At 46.2% G+C, this 16834-nt stretch overlaps 1 protein-coding gene across 2 annotated transcripts in view; it reads left to right on the forward strand.

Annotated features, from left to right (window-relative positions):
• Positions 1 to 5399: 5399 nt before the first annotated feature.
• WNT7A (Wnt family member 7A) overlaps positions 5400 to 16834 on the forward strand; it is a 92145-nt gene continuing 80710 nt past the window's right edge. Inside the window, exons 1-2 of one of the 2 annotated variants that reach the window (XM_074198364.1) lie at positions 5400 to 5895; positions 8823 to 9049. In XM_074198364.1, coding sequence (XP_074054465.1) covers positions 5825 to 5895; positions 8823 to 9049 — 298 coding nt within the window. In that variant the 5' untranslated portion in view covers positions 5400 to 5824. Of the gene's footprint in view, positions 5896 to 6267; positions 6365 to 8822; positions 9050 to 16834 lie in introns of those variants that run through there. The other variant, XM_074198365.1, reaches the window with a different exon arrangement.

Below are 16834 nucleotides of genomic sequence, written 5' to 3' on the forward strand. Positions count from 1 at the left end.
AGCCTCAGGCACTAGCTGTGTGACTATTAGCAAATCACTTAACCTGTTTGCCTCGGTTTCTTTATTGGTGAGATGGGGATAGTAATAGGTTCAAATGTGATATTTGTAGAGCACTTATCAGTGTTCTATATTACTTACCTAGTAGGTACTAAATAAATGGTAGTTCTTATTATTATTATGGTGGCTAGGTAGCATAATAGATAGAGTGCAGGACCTAAAGTCAGGAAGATTCATCTTCATGAGCTCAAAAATGACCTCAATACTTAATTAACTGTGTGACCCTCAAAAAAGTCACTTAATGCTGTTTGCCTCAGTTTCCTCATCTGAAAAATGATCTGGAGAAGGAAATGGCAAATCACTTCAGTATCTTTGCCAAGAAAACCCCATATAAGGTTTATAAAGAATCAGGCATGACTGAACAAAATTATTTTTTTTTGCAAGGCAATGGGGTTAGATGACTTGCCCAAGGCCATACACTAGGTAATTAATTATTAAGTGTCCAAGGTCAAATTTGAACTCAGGTCCTCCAGACTCTATCCACTGTGCCACCTAGCTTCCCCCAAACAAAATTATTATTAACTACAGCCAACTAAAAGATTTACCAACACATAACACTATCTTCACAACTGCTCCAACCTCTCTTACCCATTCACTTATTGCTAAACAGACTCATCATCAAGCACTGACACTGGGCTGGATTGGAAGCAGGTTGGGAAATATCTCTCTCTATATAAATCTGGGGATCATGTATAGAGATGATACTTGAACCCATGGGAACTGATGAGGTCACCAAGTGAGAGAGTATAGATCAAGAAATTAAGAGGTCCCTTGATAGAGAGTTGGGGGCCAACCACAATAGGTTAGATGAAGAATCAGCAAAGGAGACAGAATAAGTGGTTGGACAGATAGGAGCAGTGTCATGAAAGCCTAGAGGGTGGAGAGTATCAAGGACATGATTAATACAATTAAATGCTGCAAAGAATATAAGTTTGATCAGATTATTCCCATGCTCTGAAAGTTTCCTAGGCTCCTCATTTCCTCTAGGATACAATTCTCTGCTTGGCATTTAAAGTGTTCTACATTCTTGATCCTGTTTATCTTTCCAGACTTCTTCCATACTATGTTCCTCTCTACACAGGATAGTCTAAGATGTATAGCATGAAGGCCAGTGTTTCTGGATCATAAAACACATGGAGGAGACTGAAGGAGGGGTCAGAGTAAAATCCAGGGTCTGAGTCCAGAACCCAAGTCTCCTGACTCATGGTGGGGTGGTCTTTCACTGACAACTTGCTTGCATTACAGTCCATCAAAACTGGTGGATTTTGCTGTTCTATTCTATCTCCTCTTAAAAAATATCTATAATGCTCTAATCTGCATTTTCTGTATTCTAGAACCCCTAATTTCCATCTTAAATGCTGCCTTTTTTGGTTTTAAACTGGATCTGTGATATCTTCAGAGCATGAATCACCAGGGATTTGGAGGCAATTAATCTATAACCTATTGTCTTGCAGATTTATTTAAGATCAGACAGCTAATATGCATCAGAAGCAGATTCAAATCTACCTGATTTTAAGACTAGTCCTCTATCTGCTACACCTGACTATCTTTTCCTGGCCTCCTAGCAATTCCATCTCTCATGGTACCTTCTATAGAAAGGCTTTTCTGACAGTACCCCCTCTCCCCTCCTTAGTCTTATTCTCCTTTCTCAAATCATCAGGAATTAGCTATATTTTCCCATGTTATATCCTCCAGTAGCCTGTAAACTTTTTGAAATCAGTGGCTCTTTTTTGTTTTTCTGCTTATAAGCCCAGAATCTTGAACACTGATATCCCTTAATAACATTTATTGGATAAAATTGTATTTTTCTCCAGCTTCCAATGTTTAGATAGCTTTAATTCCCCCCATTTCTTCCTCACCTTCCACATCTTCAGCAAGTGCTGTTCATTTTCACATCTTTTCCCACATCTGTCCCTTTCCTTCCATTCCCTGCCATCACTCACAGACTCTCATCATCTATTTATTGAAAAAAAAAAACCCACCCTTTTAAACTGGTTTCTCTAACTCCATCTACTACAGGTCATTCTGTCCAGAGTTTCTGGACACAATTTCTAAAGCCTAACTTCCACACTCAAAATCCTTCAGTTTTCTCTATTGTTTCTAGGATGAAATTTGTCCAGAAAGATTCACAGATTTTCATTTTTTGGAAATGGAAGAGGGGGAGTTCTTTGAAATCTTCTTGGGTCTCTTCCCCCCATTTTTTTTTGTAATAGAATTTCACTCTAAAATGGAACTGCTAAATTTAACTTATTTGACCTTAGTTCCTTTGTCTGATCTAGCTATCAAATAGGTCTTTGGGGTAACATGCTCAAGGAGTGACAGAGTTTACATAGAGATCATTTATGGATTTTGTAACTACTTGTCAAAAAAAAAAAAACAACCACAAGACCAGAGCTTGTGGAAGGTAGGCTTCTTCTTTTATTTTTCTTTCCTCATATTTTCTGATGAGGTAATCAATCAATAAGAATTTATTGAGCCCTTACTGTGGGCCAGGTGCTATGTTAGACCCTGAGGTTATAATGTTAAATGAACAATCATTTTCAGAGTGCTTTCATTCTATCCAATAAGCTGGCAGGTATATGTGTGTGTGTGTGTGTGTGTGTGTGTGTGTGTGTGTGTGTGTGTATTATATATATATATGTATATATATATATAAAATTAATACTATATACAAAATAAATACTATATATTTAGTTTTTGCAAGGCAATGGAGTTAAGTGGCTTGCCCAAGGCCACACAGCTAGGTAATTATTAAGTGTCTGAGGCTGGATTTGAACTCTGGTACTCCTGACTCCAAGGCCAGTGCTCTATCCACTGCGCCACCTAGCTGCCCCCAAAATATTTTTTTTGAAGAGAATTAAGACCCTGGCAGCTTGAAGATTTAGGAAAGATGTAGGTTTTAGTCCAGCATCCACCACTAAATAACTGGGTAATTTGGGCAAATGAAAAATCTATACATTAGGTCTTTATGTTACCTATTTAAGATATCAATTTTATTGATGATGCTGTAAAATTGAAATGATTTTCTAGTCACTGTCAATTGGTTACTATTTCTCAAGTTATTTCATTTTCTGACTAATGTTGCTTGATGCTAGCTGGAATTCAAGTAAACATTATTCAAATAAAGAAATATTTTATTGTCTTTTTATTTTTTTAAAACCTCAGTTTCTTCATCTTTAAAATGAAGGGGTAAGAATAATCTCCAAGGCCATTGGATCAAAGGTGGAAGGGACCTTCTGAGGTCATTTTATAGGCAGTAAGGGAGAAGAGGTAGGATTTGAACTCAAATCTTTTGGTCTTATAGGGACCATCTATTCCACTGCATTTGCTATCCCCTTTTTAGGGTTCACTACTATAACTCATAATTCTCAAGGCTTACGTTTCACAAAATGTCTCCTCACATTAGCTCTATATGGTCAACAGTGAAAGTATTAGCTCCATCTTACAGATGAAGAAACTGAGGACCCAGTTGACTTGCCTACAGTAAAACAGCTAGTTCAGGTCAGAGCCAGAAACAGAACTGAGGTATCTTGGCTGCTAGACCCAGTTTCCCTCAACTCAGAAACTGCAGCCAGAGAGAGTGATTTCTCCCGTCCTGCTCTGGTCTCTGGCCGGGAGGCCTCTCTGCACCTGCAACCTTAGACGGCCGGGCCCCCACCTGTCTGCACCCCAGAACAGCAGGGACTTTTCCTTAGGACGGAGGCTTTGCGCCGCTCCTCCACCGCCGCCAGGTGGCGCAGCGACTGCTAGCTAGCAGGGTCTAGCCCGGACTCTCCAGGTGGACCCACTCTGGTCCCAGCCCGCCAAGTCCCCGTCCCAAACCTGGCCTCGCAGCTGCCCAGGGGCCCGAGTCCAGGCGGGCTCCCGGAGTGGCCGGGGCCGGACCGGCCTGCACCGCGTCCTCCGCAGGAGCATGGGGACTCCCCAACTTGTGCAGAGGATGTGGGGAGCCAGGGCCCCCCATCCAAGCCTCCAGGCTGCTCCCGGATCCCAGTGGTTAGAGCCTGGCACTGTGGGGGAGGAGGATGGCTACGGATTTATTTTTTAGCTGAAAAAAAAGTATTATTTCCTTTTTTGAGGAATAACACCGAGAGCAGAGTGCTGATTCCGGACCCCACCCCCGTTATCACGGCAGCTCCCTCCCCGGTCCCCCGCGGGGCCACGAGCCTCAGGGCGGGGGCGGATAAAAGGCCGGGCGCGGCCGGGATGCTGGGCACCGGCCCCGGGTCCGTGGAGTGCCGCAGGCAGTGCCAAAGACCGCGGCTCTGGTCCGACGGCCGGGGAGGGTCCGGCTCAGACCGGAGCAGCTGGTGCTGCCCCCCTCCCCCGCCCCGCGTCGGGTCGGCAGCGCGGCTGGCACGCTCTCACACCTTGCCCCGGGCCACTGGACTCTCCAACTTGGGGTGGGGGGACGGGCAGGGGAGCTAGCGAGTCAGAGTCTCGGGAAGCGGCCCGGGCACGTCTGCCTGGCTACCTGGGCTCCAGACCCCCGCTGAGCGGGTAAAACCCGCCCTGTGCCAGGGGAGGGCCCCCGCACCAGGTGAGACCCCTCTGCCGGGGAGAACCCTTGTGCCAAGGGAGACCCCTCTGCCGGGGAGGGCCCCTGCGCCAGGTGAGGCCCCCTCCCGCCCTGCGCTGACAGCGGACCTGGGGCTCCACCACCCCGAATAGGAGTAGCTTGGGGTCCGGGCAGAACCCTCTGGCCCTGGGCGCTTCCCGGCCGGGAGCGGGCCGGAGGTGCGGGAGTGCTCGGGGAGGAGCTCGCGCCCGGGCGCAGCGCGGAGTCGGCTCCGGCGTGGGGTTTGCGCTGGCTGGCGAGGGGAGGGTGCGAGCTTGCGCGCGCGCGCGGGAAGCCTGGATCCCCCTCCCCCTGGTCCCCCCCAGCCTGCCCCCCCCCCACGCGAGGCCAAGACCCCTTGGCCGCCCCGCGCTGGGGAGGGGAGCCCAGAAGGCGGCGGGATCGGGAGGCGGCCCGTGCGGCCCCGGCAGGTGACAGTGAGCGAGTTCTCACGCCCCCTCCTCCTCCTCCCCTGCGCACACAGACACACACGCGCGTACGCACACACACACACACACACACAGAGCCAGCACTCCCCCTCCTCCTCCCCCCACTCCCGCCCCCTTCTTCTTCTTCTTTTTAAGCAGCACCCTGCCCCCACCCACCCCCCCACCTTCCCGGAGAACACGCCCCGAGTATTTGGAGGAGCCGAGGCCGGCAGCAGCGGCAGCGTTGAACCCGAGGGGCTCCGGCTGGGCGCAGACCCGCCGCGCGCCCAAGCGCCCAGCGCCGGCCCCCAGCCCGGCCCGAGCGCGGAGCCCGGAGAGAGGCGAGGAGAGGAGGAGGGGGCCCCGGAGCCCGGGAGCCGGACACCCACCCCCCGGGGCTCAGACGCTCATTTACACGCGCGCGCGCGCACACACGCGCGGACCCTCAGCCAGCCAGCGCGGGAGAGGAGAACGGTCTCCAGCCAGACGGACCGACGCCCCGAGACGCCCCCCTGACCCCAGCCCCCCTCCCGCACCCCGGAGACCCCAGAGCGGGATATGGTGATTGTCTCCTCTGCCTCTCGGGATCTACAAAGGCAGCTCCGCCTGCGCCGAGCTCCTGCTCCGGTTGCTGCCCTCGGCCCCCGGGGCCCCGACCCCCGCGGCACCAGGGGGGGCTCAGCCCCGTGGGGGGCGACCCTGGCCCGAGACTGAGCCCCAGAGCCCAGCCCCCTTCCCACCCGGTGCGTGTGGAGCCGAGCGCCGCCGGCCAGCGGGGAATATGAACCGGAAAGCACGGCGCTGGGTCTGCCCCATCTTCCTGAGCCTGGGCATCGTCTACATCAAAATTGGGTAAGGCGCTTGGGAGGGCGGGACGGGGCCGCCGGCGTGGGGGGCGCGGGGCTCGGGCGCCCTCCGGAGCCCTTTGTCCCTGCTCCGGCCCGCGCCCGCTCCGGCCTCCCTCGGGAAAGTTTGCGGGGCGGACGAAGGAGACTGAGGTGGCGATGGGGAGACCGGGCCGGGGCCCGCAAACTTGCGGGGCCGGGATCGGGCGGCGGAGCCCGGAGCGGCGGCCGGGGGAGGCGTAGGGACCACGTCACCAGAGCCGCCCTCGCAGACACGCGTGGACACACTCCGACACAAAGCGAGCCCCCGGGGCCCCGGACACGCCGGGCCCCAGCCAGCCGGAGACCGCCGGGCAGGCAGGCACCCCCCCCCCCCCCCCCCCCGCAGCGGAGCTCGCCCCGGAGCCACCCGCACGCCGGCCGGCCTGCTGCCCGCTCAGCCTAGAGAGACACGCGCTACAAGCTCACCCACCCAGGTGGTCCCACAGACATCACCCACTCCCCCACTTCACACACACACACATTCACTCACCCACTCACACAGGCACACTCAGACACACACTCACACACCTACGCACACCCACTCATGTTCACACGCGCACACACACAGACACACAAACACACACGCGCACACACACACACACACACACACACACACACACACACACCCCTCCTTACTCTTATTCATACCAGATCAGACAGATGCCCAGCCCCAGCCTCCCTCCAGCCTCTGCCCGATCCTCCTCCTTTACGATCCAGCCAGCCATCCCTGCTGGCATCCCTGTGGCACCTCAAATCGCCTCTCCACCTGGAGGAGGCAGAGCCCAGAATCTGGGAGGGTGCGGCCATCAGACCCGGGGAATCCTCTCTCTTCTCCCTGCGGGGCGTGTCTTTTATTGAACTGTGTAGAAGTCTTCCCCTCCCTTCCCCAGCACCAGCACCCACGCCCCAACCACCTTCCAAAGTAGCCCCCCAGGCCCTGCGGGACCCCAGGATCCTGTGCAGGTGTCGTTCTGGGCTGGCCGACTTGGAGCTCAGCACATCCCCCTTCTACTAGTTCCCTCCCCCCTCCCACCCGGGGAGTTCTCCCCCCCTCACTTTCAGCACCAACCCCCGGCTGTAGGGCTCAGCGCAGCTGGGGTGGGGGCTGGGGCGGGCGGGCGGGCTAGCTAGGCCGCTGCCGTTTGTTTTTCCGATCCTTAAAAAAAAAAATTACCTTATTGATTTATTTTTCTGCTTCCCCTCTCCACCCCCTATCTCCAGTTTCTCCTTCACCCATGCCAGCCTCTGGCCCTCATTTTGCAATCAGGAAGCAGGGGCACTTTGAGGAACTGGCTCTTTCTTTTCATTTGAAATGGGGGGTCAACCCCCCCATCCCCCCAAGACCATCCTCATCGATCCTAACCCTTGCTTTCTGTGATCAGGGAAAAAAAGTTTTCTCAGACTCCGGGAACCTCAGGTGCTATCCTGCCGGAGGGGCAGACTGAAAGTGGGGTGGGCTCACTGAGCAGCACTTTGAGCTTGCCGGGAGTTTGTGTTCCCCCCACTTGCAGGGGTGAGCTGCTTCAGCTGCTCTCCCATCCTCTGATGCCACTGTGGAAAGGACACTGACTCCAGCGAAAATTAGGAGATTTGTGTCCTTACCGTGTCTCTGGCTAACTCTTTGACCCAGGGCAAATCACTGAACAGACTCTGGGCCTCAGTTTCTTGAGTTGGGACCATATAGCCTTTCTATTCCAACTCCTTTTCATGATGAGAACACCAAAGGACTTGGGAATGTTAGGTGATTTGCCCCAAATTACCCAGGTAGTAAGGTCCAGAGAGAGGATGTTACACTCAGGTTTTCCCATTTCCAATGGGTTACCCCCCCCCCCCCACAGACAGACAGACACACACACACACACACAAAAACTCCTTGTTCACATGTTTGTTTCTTCAACAATCAATTTCTTTTTGGAAATGTCTGGGTTCCTTGTGCACTATCATTATGAATTTTTTAAAAGCCCCAACTAAGCCATTTGTTAAGTTGTTATGGGAGTCCTAGCTTTTTTCCTTAGGAACTTTTTTTTTTTAAATCATAAAGTGCATTGTTGATGTAGAAATTTCCCAGAGATAAAATCTGTCTCAACTTTTCCTATGGAATTTTGGTCAAAATGCCATTCTGAGGTCATGGTATGTAAGAGAGCTTGAAGGGAGCTCAAAGATTATTTAGATTAGACCAACCTTTGCTTTTTACAGATGAAGAAACTGAGTTGAGAGAGGTTAAGTGCCATGCACAGTCACTTGATTATTCAACCACAATGTCTTGTGATTTCCAATTCATACTGTTTCTATTATCGCTTTTTTTAACTGAGACAACTTGGGTTCAGACTAACAATAGTTATGGGTTTATTAGCTAATTACTTTAAACAATCTACTCATTCCATAGGTTATTATTTCAGTTATATCCAAGTCCAAGCAAATTCATTATATAAAAATTCAAATGTACAAGGCTTATAATTGAAGGTAGTGATTTTTGAATTAGAAGTGATATCTTGGAGTGCATTTAAAAATGATTCCATATAGAAAAAAGTAAATTACATGAATTCATAGAAATACATTCACTGTACAAAATGAGGTTTGCCTGCCCATATACTCATGTATAATTGTTTTTACTGTTATTGTACATATTCTCATTATCAGTTTTACAACCAGTCTAGGATCCTTTAAAGCTTCAGGTTCAGAGAACAGACTATTCTGAGTTGTTATCTTCCTAAACTAGGCACTTGAAATGAGTGAGGGAGATATTTGGCTGAGATAAAGTTGTGGCCTCTGTCGTTAAAAAAGAAAGCTTGGAGTCAGTGTTTGCCCCGGGGGGGGGGGGGCTGGGCTGACCCTGACCCCACAAACTGCTCCCTGCCTTGATGGCCAGCCTGTCTCTGTCTTCCTTTGCAGGGGCTTCTCCTCTGTGGTGGCTCTTGGGGCCAGCATCATCTGTAACAAGATCCCAGGGCTGGCTCCCAGACAGAGGGCAATCTGTCAGAGCCGCCCCGACGCTATCATCGTGATCGGAGAAGGGTCTCAAATGGGAATCAACGAGTGTCAGTTTCAGTTCCGAAATGGTCGTTGGAACTGCTCGGCCCTGGGAGAGCGGACGGTCTTTGGGAAAGAGCTGAAAGTGGGTAGGTGACCTCTTCCTTTTTTACTCCCAAGCTAGAAGGAATCTCGGGGCCACGGATCATGAAGGGCAGGACTCTGAGCCTGATTCATGAGTGGACTGCTGGTGGGTTACAGTGCTTCCCCTTATGCTATCCACCCCACTCACTTACTTCATGCCCCTCCCTCCCTCCCTCCCTCCCTCTGTAGACATACAAGTTTGAAAATTCGTTCATTTGTTTTAGCCACATGTAACTCTTCATGACCCCATCTGGGGTTTTCTTGACTAAGATACTGGAGTGGTTTGTCATTTCCTTCCCAAGCTAATTTTACATATGAAGAAACTGAGGCAAACAAGGTTAATTGACTTACACAGGATCACACAACTAATAAATGTCTGATTCCAGATTTGAACTCACAAAGATGAGTAACTCCCAGCACTCTATGTCATCCCAGATGTCCTTAATTTTGAAAATGTTTTAAAGAGTCCTATTCACCTGTCTTCTGTCCTTTAATGGAGATCTCTCTCTCTCTCTCTCTCTCTCTCTCTCTCTCTCTCTCTCTCTCTCTCTCTCTCTCTCTCTCCTTGTTCAGATGTTTGTTTCTTCAGCAATCAATGAAAGCTGGGATATTTTTTCTTTTGACCCTCATTCAGATTTTTGTTTTTTTTGATTACATGTACACAGTTTCTTAGCTAACCACTGATAGAGTGCTTTACTTAGGATAGCACATAATATGTCCAAAGTTTTTCACTTCTCTTATCTTATTGGATCCTCATAACAACCTTAGACAGGACAGGGATTATTATTCATTTTATTGATAGGGAAACTGAGATTCAGCCACCTGTGACCAGGTTTAGACAATAGCATTGCTGGGACTGGAATTAAGGTCTTCTTTTATTCTAGTGCTCTCCTAATTTTAAAGTCTCATTGCATTTTCTGGGGGGAAGTCAATGGACTACTTAGAGGAGTTTTTTGTTTTTATGTCAGAAGCCAATATTTCTGGAACAGAAATACTCTCAGGACAAAGGGGAAAACCATTAGAGTTGAGAGTAACATTAGAAATATGGCACACAAGTGATTATTATCAGTGGTGATAATAACCTTGGTGATTTTACTGTCTTGGTCTCCTATGCTTCTTGTTTCTATGACCCTAGATAGAAAAACTTTCCTAAGGGTCACCTCCTAGAGGGAACACAGACATGAGACACTTGCCCCTTGGGCATCAAATAGAGTCATCCCTTTAGAAAATTGTGGCAACCTGACAAATGAAGAAACAAAGGACTTTCCAAGGCTACTGTGATCACATAGAATTCCTAACTCTTAGTAGCAGTGATATTCCCACAACAGAATGCTTCTGGCAAGTTGCATTTTTGCCAGTGGTCTTCTGCCATGATATCCCTAATTAAATATCTTGTAGTTTATCACTTCTACTTGAGATGAATCTAGATTTCATTCCAAGGAATCAATCCTTTCTGGTGTCTTCATCTTTAAACCTCTTTGGTGGATCAGATAGCCTTAGGTGCCTATTGCTGACAACTTGGTGTTTTGAGGAGACTGAAGAAGGGTGGTTCTTGCCCCATCAGAGAGGTCTTCTTGGATAAGGAGTGAGATTGAGGGGTAAGGGACAGAGGATGTAGCCCTCGTGAAATGGAAATCTGTTGGAGGTAGAGTGGCTCCATAGAAATCACACAGAGGCATGATAAGAAGTAACTGCAGAGGGCAGGAGAATGGTCTCTCATATCACAAGACAATTTGGTAGTTTCCTTTCCAGAGACTGGAGCCATGTAGAGCAGGTTCAAGGAATCAGAGAATCTCTATTAGAAGGAACTTAGTGTGTCAGGCAGCTCAACCCCTATATGAAATGAAGAGCCTGACCTTTTGACATCCTCAAGGTCACATTCTTGAACACTGTTAATGACAGAAAGCTCACTACCTCCAGAAGTGGGGCATTCTATTATGAATAGAGCCAGTTGTTAGAAAGTTTTTTTTTCTACCCAGCTCAATTCTATTCTACTGTAAATTGAGCCCATTGGTGCTCTGAGGCTGCACATACTGGGTCTAATTCCTCTTCCAAAGGGCAGGCAGATTTCAAAGATGTTTCCCTAGTACTTTTCCAGTTTAAACACCCCAAGTTCCTCCATTTGTTCAGGTGACATGTGGCATGATTTCGGGTCCCTTTGCCATCTGGGTTACCCTCAGTTACCTGAGAATTTGTTGGCTTTCTTTCAAGCACAAGTACTTCTCTTAGAGTTTGCTCTCTGTTTTCTCTGCTTCCTTTTTACATTTTTCCCTGCTCTTTATCCTCCTTCTTATGTCTTAGGATGATTGATAATAAAGCCAGTGTGGTATAGTGGGTAGAGTGTTGGATCTGGAGTCATGAAGATGTGAGTTTAAATCTTACCTTTTGTACTTCTTAGCTGGGTAAACCCTCAGCAAATCACTCAGCCTTTCTGGGCCTTAGTTTCCTCATCTGTAAAATGAAAATATTGGATTAGATAGTCTGTTTTAAAGATCCTTTCTACCTCTAAATTTATGAACCTATGAACATGTGGTTACTGATAAAATGTAACCTCTTGGGGGGTCCGGGATGGTTTGAAAATAGTTCTAGTCCTGGTACTCTCTAGCTGTATATCCTTGGCTAAGTTGCTTAAACATGCTCAGCATCTTTAAACTGGGAATAATAATAACACTTCCTTCACAGGATTGTGTTGAGGATCAAATGAGATAACATATGTGAAGCTCTTGGCAAACCTCAGAGGGAAATATAAAAATTAGCTGTTATTAATCTATACATCTTATTTGTCCTTTCTTAGTATTCATCTGAACTGACTTGTTGCCAATTGATTACTTTTTATAACTTCTCTTTTTTTGGTACTCTTTTCTCTTTTGATTTTCTTTTTCTTTTTTTTAATTTTAAATTTTCATTCATTCCTTCCTTCATTTATTTATTTCCTTTTTCTTTTTTTCCCTGCTTTTGGTTTTCTTGAAACTATTCTCTCCTAATTCTTCTGCCTTGGTCTTCTTTGTTAGATCCTCTTACATTCCCTATTCCCCAGTGAGATTGAGAAATAAGGAATAAAGGATGTAGCCATCCCCAGTGAAAAGTTTGACTGAGTGTTCTGTCCTGGGTTTACCTAAGGTTCAGCTTAGATGTCCTCTACTCCAAGACACCTTTTTTCATCTGACTAGTTGTTATATATTTATTGATCTATACATCATATCACATCATATTGGACCTTACCCCCCATTTCTCCCCCCTCCCATCCCTCATGAAATGTAAGTATCTTGAAGGCAGGGGCTGTTTTTGAGTTCCCAGCATCTAGGAGAATGTGATTAGTATCTGTTTAACAAATGCCTATTGATTGAATTGACTTTCTTGGTAGGTTTACTATATTGGTAGATCAGGGCAGTGTTGTAGATGTTGTTAATCCTGAGTTTTCAGCCAAGTATTTGGAAGAAAATTATTTATTTTTAACATTCTTTTCTTTTAAAATATTGAGTTCCAAATTTTCTCCTTCCCTTGCATCCTTTCTCCATACAGTGAGAAAGCAACACAATGTGATAACAATATATGTAAAATTATGCAAAATGTATTTCCATTTTAGCCAGATCACAAAAGAAAAACAAAAGTGAGAGAAAATTCTACTTCACTTTGTGCTCAGAGTTCAACAGTTCTCTCTGTGTAGGTGAATAGCATTTTTTTCATCCTGAGTCCTTTAGAATTATCTTGTATCATTGAATTGATCAGAGCAGCAAAGTTTTTCACAGTTGGACCTCATTACAACATTGCTGATAATGTGCACAATGATCTCCTGGTTCTTCTCAATTCACTTTGCATCAGTTCATTTGAGTCTTGCATGGCTTTTTTTTCTTTTTGGTTTGTTTGTTTTGATTGTTTTCTGAAATTACCCCGCTGTCATTTCTTTCTTTTTTTTGGTTTAATATTTATTTAGTTTCATTTTATACAATTTTTTTAATACATTAATAAAATATTCTTGTTTAAGAGTAAACAAAATACCCCCTCCCCCCCAAAAATATAGACTCACTTGAGTGATAAAGGGGAGAGAAAAAAATTGAAATTAAAATAAAAAAATAATAGTAATAATTGTAGGTATGGCCAGGTGGCACAGTGGACAGAGCACCAGCCCTGGAGCCAGGAGTACCTGAGCCCATATCCGGCCCTGTACACCCAACAATCACCCAGCTGTGTGACATGCAAGCCACCCCAACCCCACTGTCCTGCATAAACCAAAAAAAGGAAAGAAAGACCTGAAATAAAATAAAATAATAATAATAATAGTAGGGGCAGCTGGGTGGCAGATAGAGCACTGGCCCTTGAGCCAGGAGCACCCAGGTCCGAGCCGGCCTCAGACACCCAATGATCACCCTGCTATGCGGCCCCAGGCAGGCCACCCAGCCCCATTTGCCCTGCACCCCCCCCCAAAAATAATAATAATAATAATAATAATAAAAATGTGCTTCAGTCTATGTTCCAACACCACCAACTCTGTTGTGGGTGGATCACATTCTTTATGATAAGTCCATCACAAAAGTTACTTCCATATTTTTCCACCATTGCCATTGCTGATCTCAACTCCCTCCTTTCATATTTCTCCACTACCATGTACTATATTTTCTCTCTCCTTTCACTGACTCTGCTGTAGGGTAGCTGAGTGGTGCAGCAGACAGATTCCTGGCCCTGGGGCCAAGAGGCCCCAAGGCCCCATACCACCCCTTAGGCATCCACCTGGTCCTATGGTCCCGGGCAGGCCTTCCAATCCCAGCCCCTTGCAAGAAGTAAAAAAGAAAATGTGTTATATCTGACCACTCTCCCCCCATAGTCCATCCTCTCCTCCATCACTCACATAACCCCCTTCCCCCTATCCCTCCCCTCTCCTTCTTACTCCAGATGTCTATACCCCATTGAGTATATATGTTGTTTCCTCTCCTAACCACCTCTGATGAGAGTGAAGATTCCCTCATTCCCCCTTGCCTTCCCCCCTTCCATATCACTGCAATAGCTCATTGGAATAAAGAAAAATCTTATTATATGAAATATCTTGGCCTATTTCCCTGACTCCTTTTTCTTTCTCCCATTACATTTCCCTTTCTTCTATTGACTCCATTTTTACACCATATTTTATCTTCAAATTCAGCTTTCTCCTGAGCTTCATCTATAAAAGCTCCTTCTACCTGCTCTGTTAATTGAGAAGGTTCATATGAGTATTATCAATGTCATTTTTCTATGCAGGAATACATGCAGTTCATCCTCATTAAGTCCCTTATATTTTCCCCCTCTCCTCCAATCTCCATGCTTCATCTGAGTCCTGTATTTGAAGATCAAACCTTCTGTTCAGCTCTGGCCATTCCAACAGGAACATTTAAATTCCCCTGGTTCATTGAAAGTCCATCTTTTCCCCTGGAATAGGACATTCAGTTTTGCTGGGTAGTTGATTCTCAGTTGCATTCTAAGCTCTTTTGCCTTCCGGTATATTATATTCCAAGCCCTAGGAGCTTTTAATATAGTTGCTGCTAAGTCCTGTGAGATCCTGATTGCAGCTCCATGGTATTTGAATTGTGTCCTTCTGGCTGTTTGTAATATTTTCTCTTTGACTTGGGAGTTCTGGAACTTGGATATAATATTCCTGGGGGTTGTTTTTTTGGGATCTCTTTCTCAGTGGGATCTGTGGATTCTCTCCATTTCTATTTTGCCCTTTGCTTCTAGGATATCAGGGAAATTTTCCTGTAGTAATTCTTTGAAAATGATGTCAAGGCTCTTTTCCTGATCATGACTTTCAGGCATTCCAATAATTCTAAAATTATCTTTCCTAAATCTGTTTTCCATATCAGTAGTTTTTTTCAATGAGATGTTTCACATTTTCTTCTAATTTTTCATTCTTTTGTTTTTGAAGTAACGAATTCTGGTTTCTTGTAAATTCATCAATCTCCCTGAGTTCTATTCTTTGTCTGAAGGATTTGTTTTCCTCATAGTTTTCCTCCTTATCTCTTTTTCCATCTGGCCCATTCTGCTTTTTAAAGCATTCTTCTCCTCAACAACTTTTTGCACTGTTTTATCCATTTGACCTAAGCTGGTTTTTAGCATGCTATTTTCTTAAGCATTTTTTTTGGATTTCCTTGACTAAGCTGCTGACTTCATTTTCATGTTTTTCCTGCATCTCTCTCATTTCTTTTCCCAGTTTTTCTTCTAACTCCCTCATTTGATTTTCAAAGTCTTTTTTGAGCTCTGTCATAGCCTGAGCCTAATTTCTGTTTTTCTTGGAGCTTTTAGATGCAGGAACTTGTGCTTCCTCATCTTCGGACTGAGTGTTTTGATCCTTCTTGGGCTCACAGACAAAATATTTCTCGATGGTCTTCCTCTTGTTTCTCTGCTTGCTCATTTTCCCAGCCTATGCCTGTTTTTGGGGTGCTTCCTGAGCTTTTGGGACACTCCCACAAGGGTCTCAGCGTGTAAAGCTCTGTCCTACCTCCTGGTCTGTGAATGACCATATGCACCCCCACCTTTGCCATGGGGCTGAGATGGGGGGGCTCTGTTGTTCTATGGGGGGGGGAACCTAGACTGTGATTAGGATCTGAGTATGCTCAGAACCCCAGAGTCTTGTTCTAGGGGCAGAGCTCGACAGTCTCTCTCTCTTCACTCCTGTCCTTAGGTTCAATGGGCTCATGCCCTGGGGTCTCCTGCTTACCCTCTCTGCCTGCTTCTGGTTCCTGGATCTGGGCTGCACGCTGCTCGCTGTGTGCCCTGAGGTCTGGGCTTCATTTGCTGGCTCTGGTAGAGGTCCCCCTCCCACTGTTTCCCCAATTCGTGCTTGGTGCTCCCCAGGGCATAGGTTAGGAAACTCCCCTGCTGCTGTGAGCCGCTGCTCCTAGTGCCCTGGGACTGCCTCTGGGAGGCTGAAGTTCTTTTGCTCTGGCAGGCCACCCCTCTGGCTGGCCGCCCCTCCAACCCTGAGGAGCAGAGCCTTTCTGCTCTTCTCCAGGTTACCTTGAGTAGCAGAACTGCCTCCCTGCATCCATCTATGGGTTCTGTCTCTCCAAAATTTAGTTAGAGTCCTTAGTTTATAAGTTTTATGAGAGAGTGACCAAGACAAGATCCGCCCTCGTTGCCATCTTGGCTCTACCCCCTTTATCATTTCTTATAGCACAATAGAATGCCATCATAATCATATGCTACAACTTGTTCAGTCATCCTCCATTTTATGAACATTCCTTCAATTTTTAATTCTTTGTCACCAAAAAAGTTTCATGATAAATATCTTTGTGCATATTGGTCTTTTTCCTTTTTCTTTGATTTTTTGGGGTACAGACCTATTAGTGGTTGCTAGGTCAAAGAATATGCACAATTTTATAGTTCTTTGAGTTTAGTTCCAAATTATCCTTCAGAATTGTTGGACCAATTCACAACTCCACTAACAGTACATTTGTATTTCTATTTTCTCTTATCCCCTCCAGCATTTGTCATTTCTGTTGGGTGTGAGGTGTTATTTCAGAGTTATTTTAGTTTGGTTTTCAGTAATCAATTGTGATTTAGAGTCTTTTTTTATATAACTATAGACACTTTAATTTTTTCTCCTGAAAACTCCCTGTTCATATCCTTGACCCTTTATCAATTGGGGAATGCATCTTATTTTTATCAAATTAAATCTATGCTTTTTCATTGCTATCATCCTGCCTTGCTCCTTTAGAAGAAATGTTCCTTAGATATGAAGATATAAACTAAGAAAGAGAGAGAGCTTCTTTATGAAACTACCAGAGTCAGGACTTAAAAAACCATCTGGGGGCAGCTAGGTG

This window comes from Macrotis lagotis, chromosome 8 (assembly GCF_037893015.1).
Source record: "Macrotis lagotis isolate mMagLag1 chromosome 8, bilby.v1.9.chrom.fasta, whole genome shotgun sequence".
Lineage (NCBI taxonomy): Eukaryota > Metazoa > Chordata > Mammalia > Peramelemorphia > Peramelidae > Macrotis > Macrotis lagotis.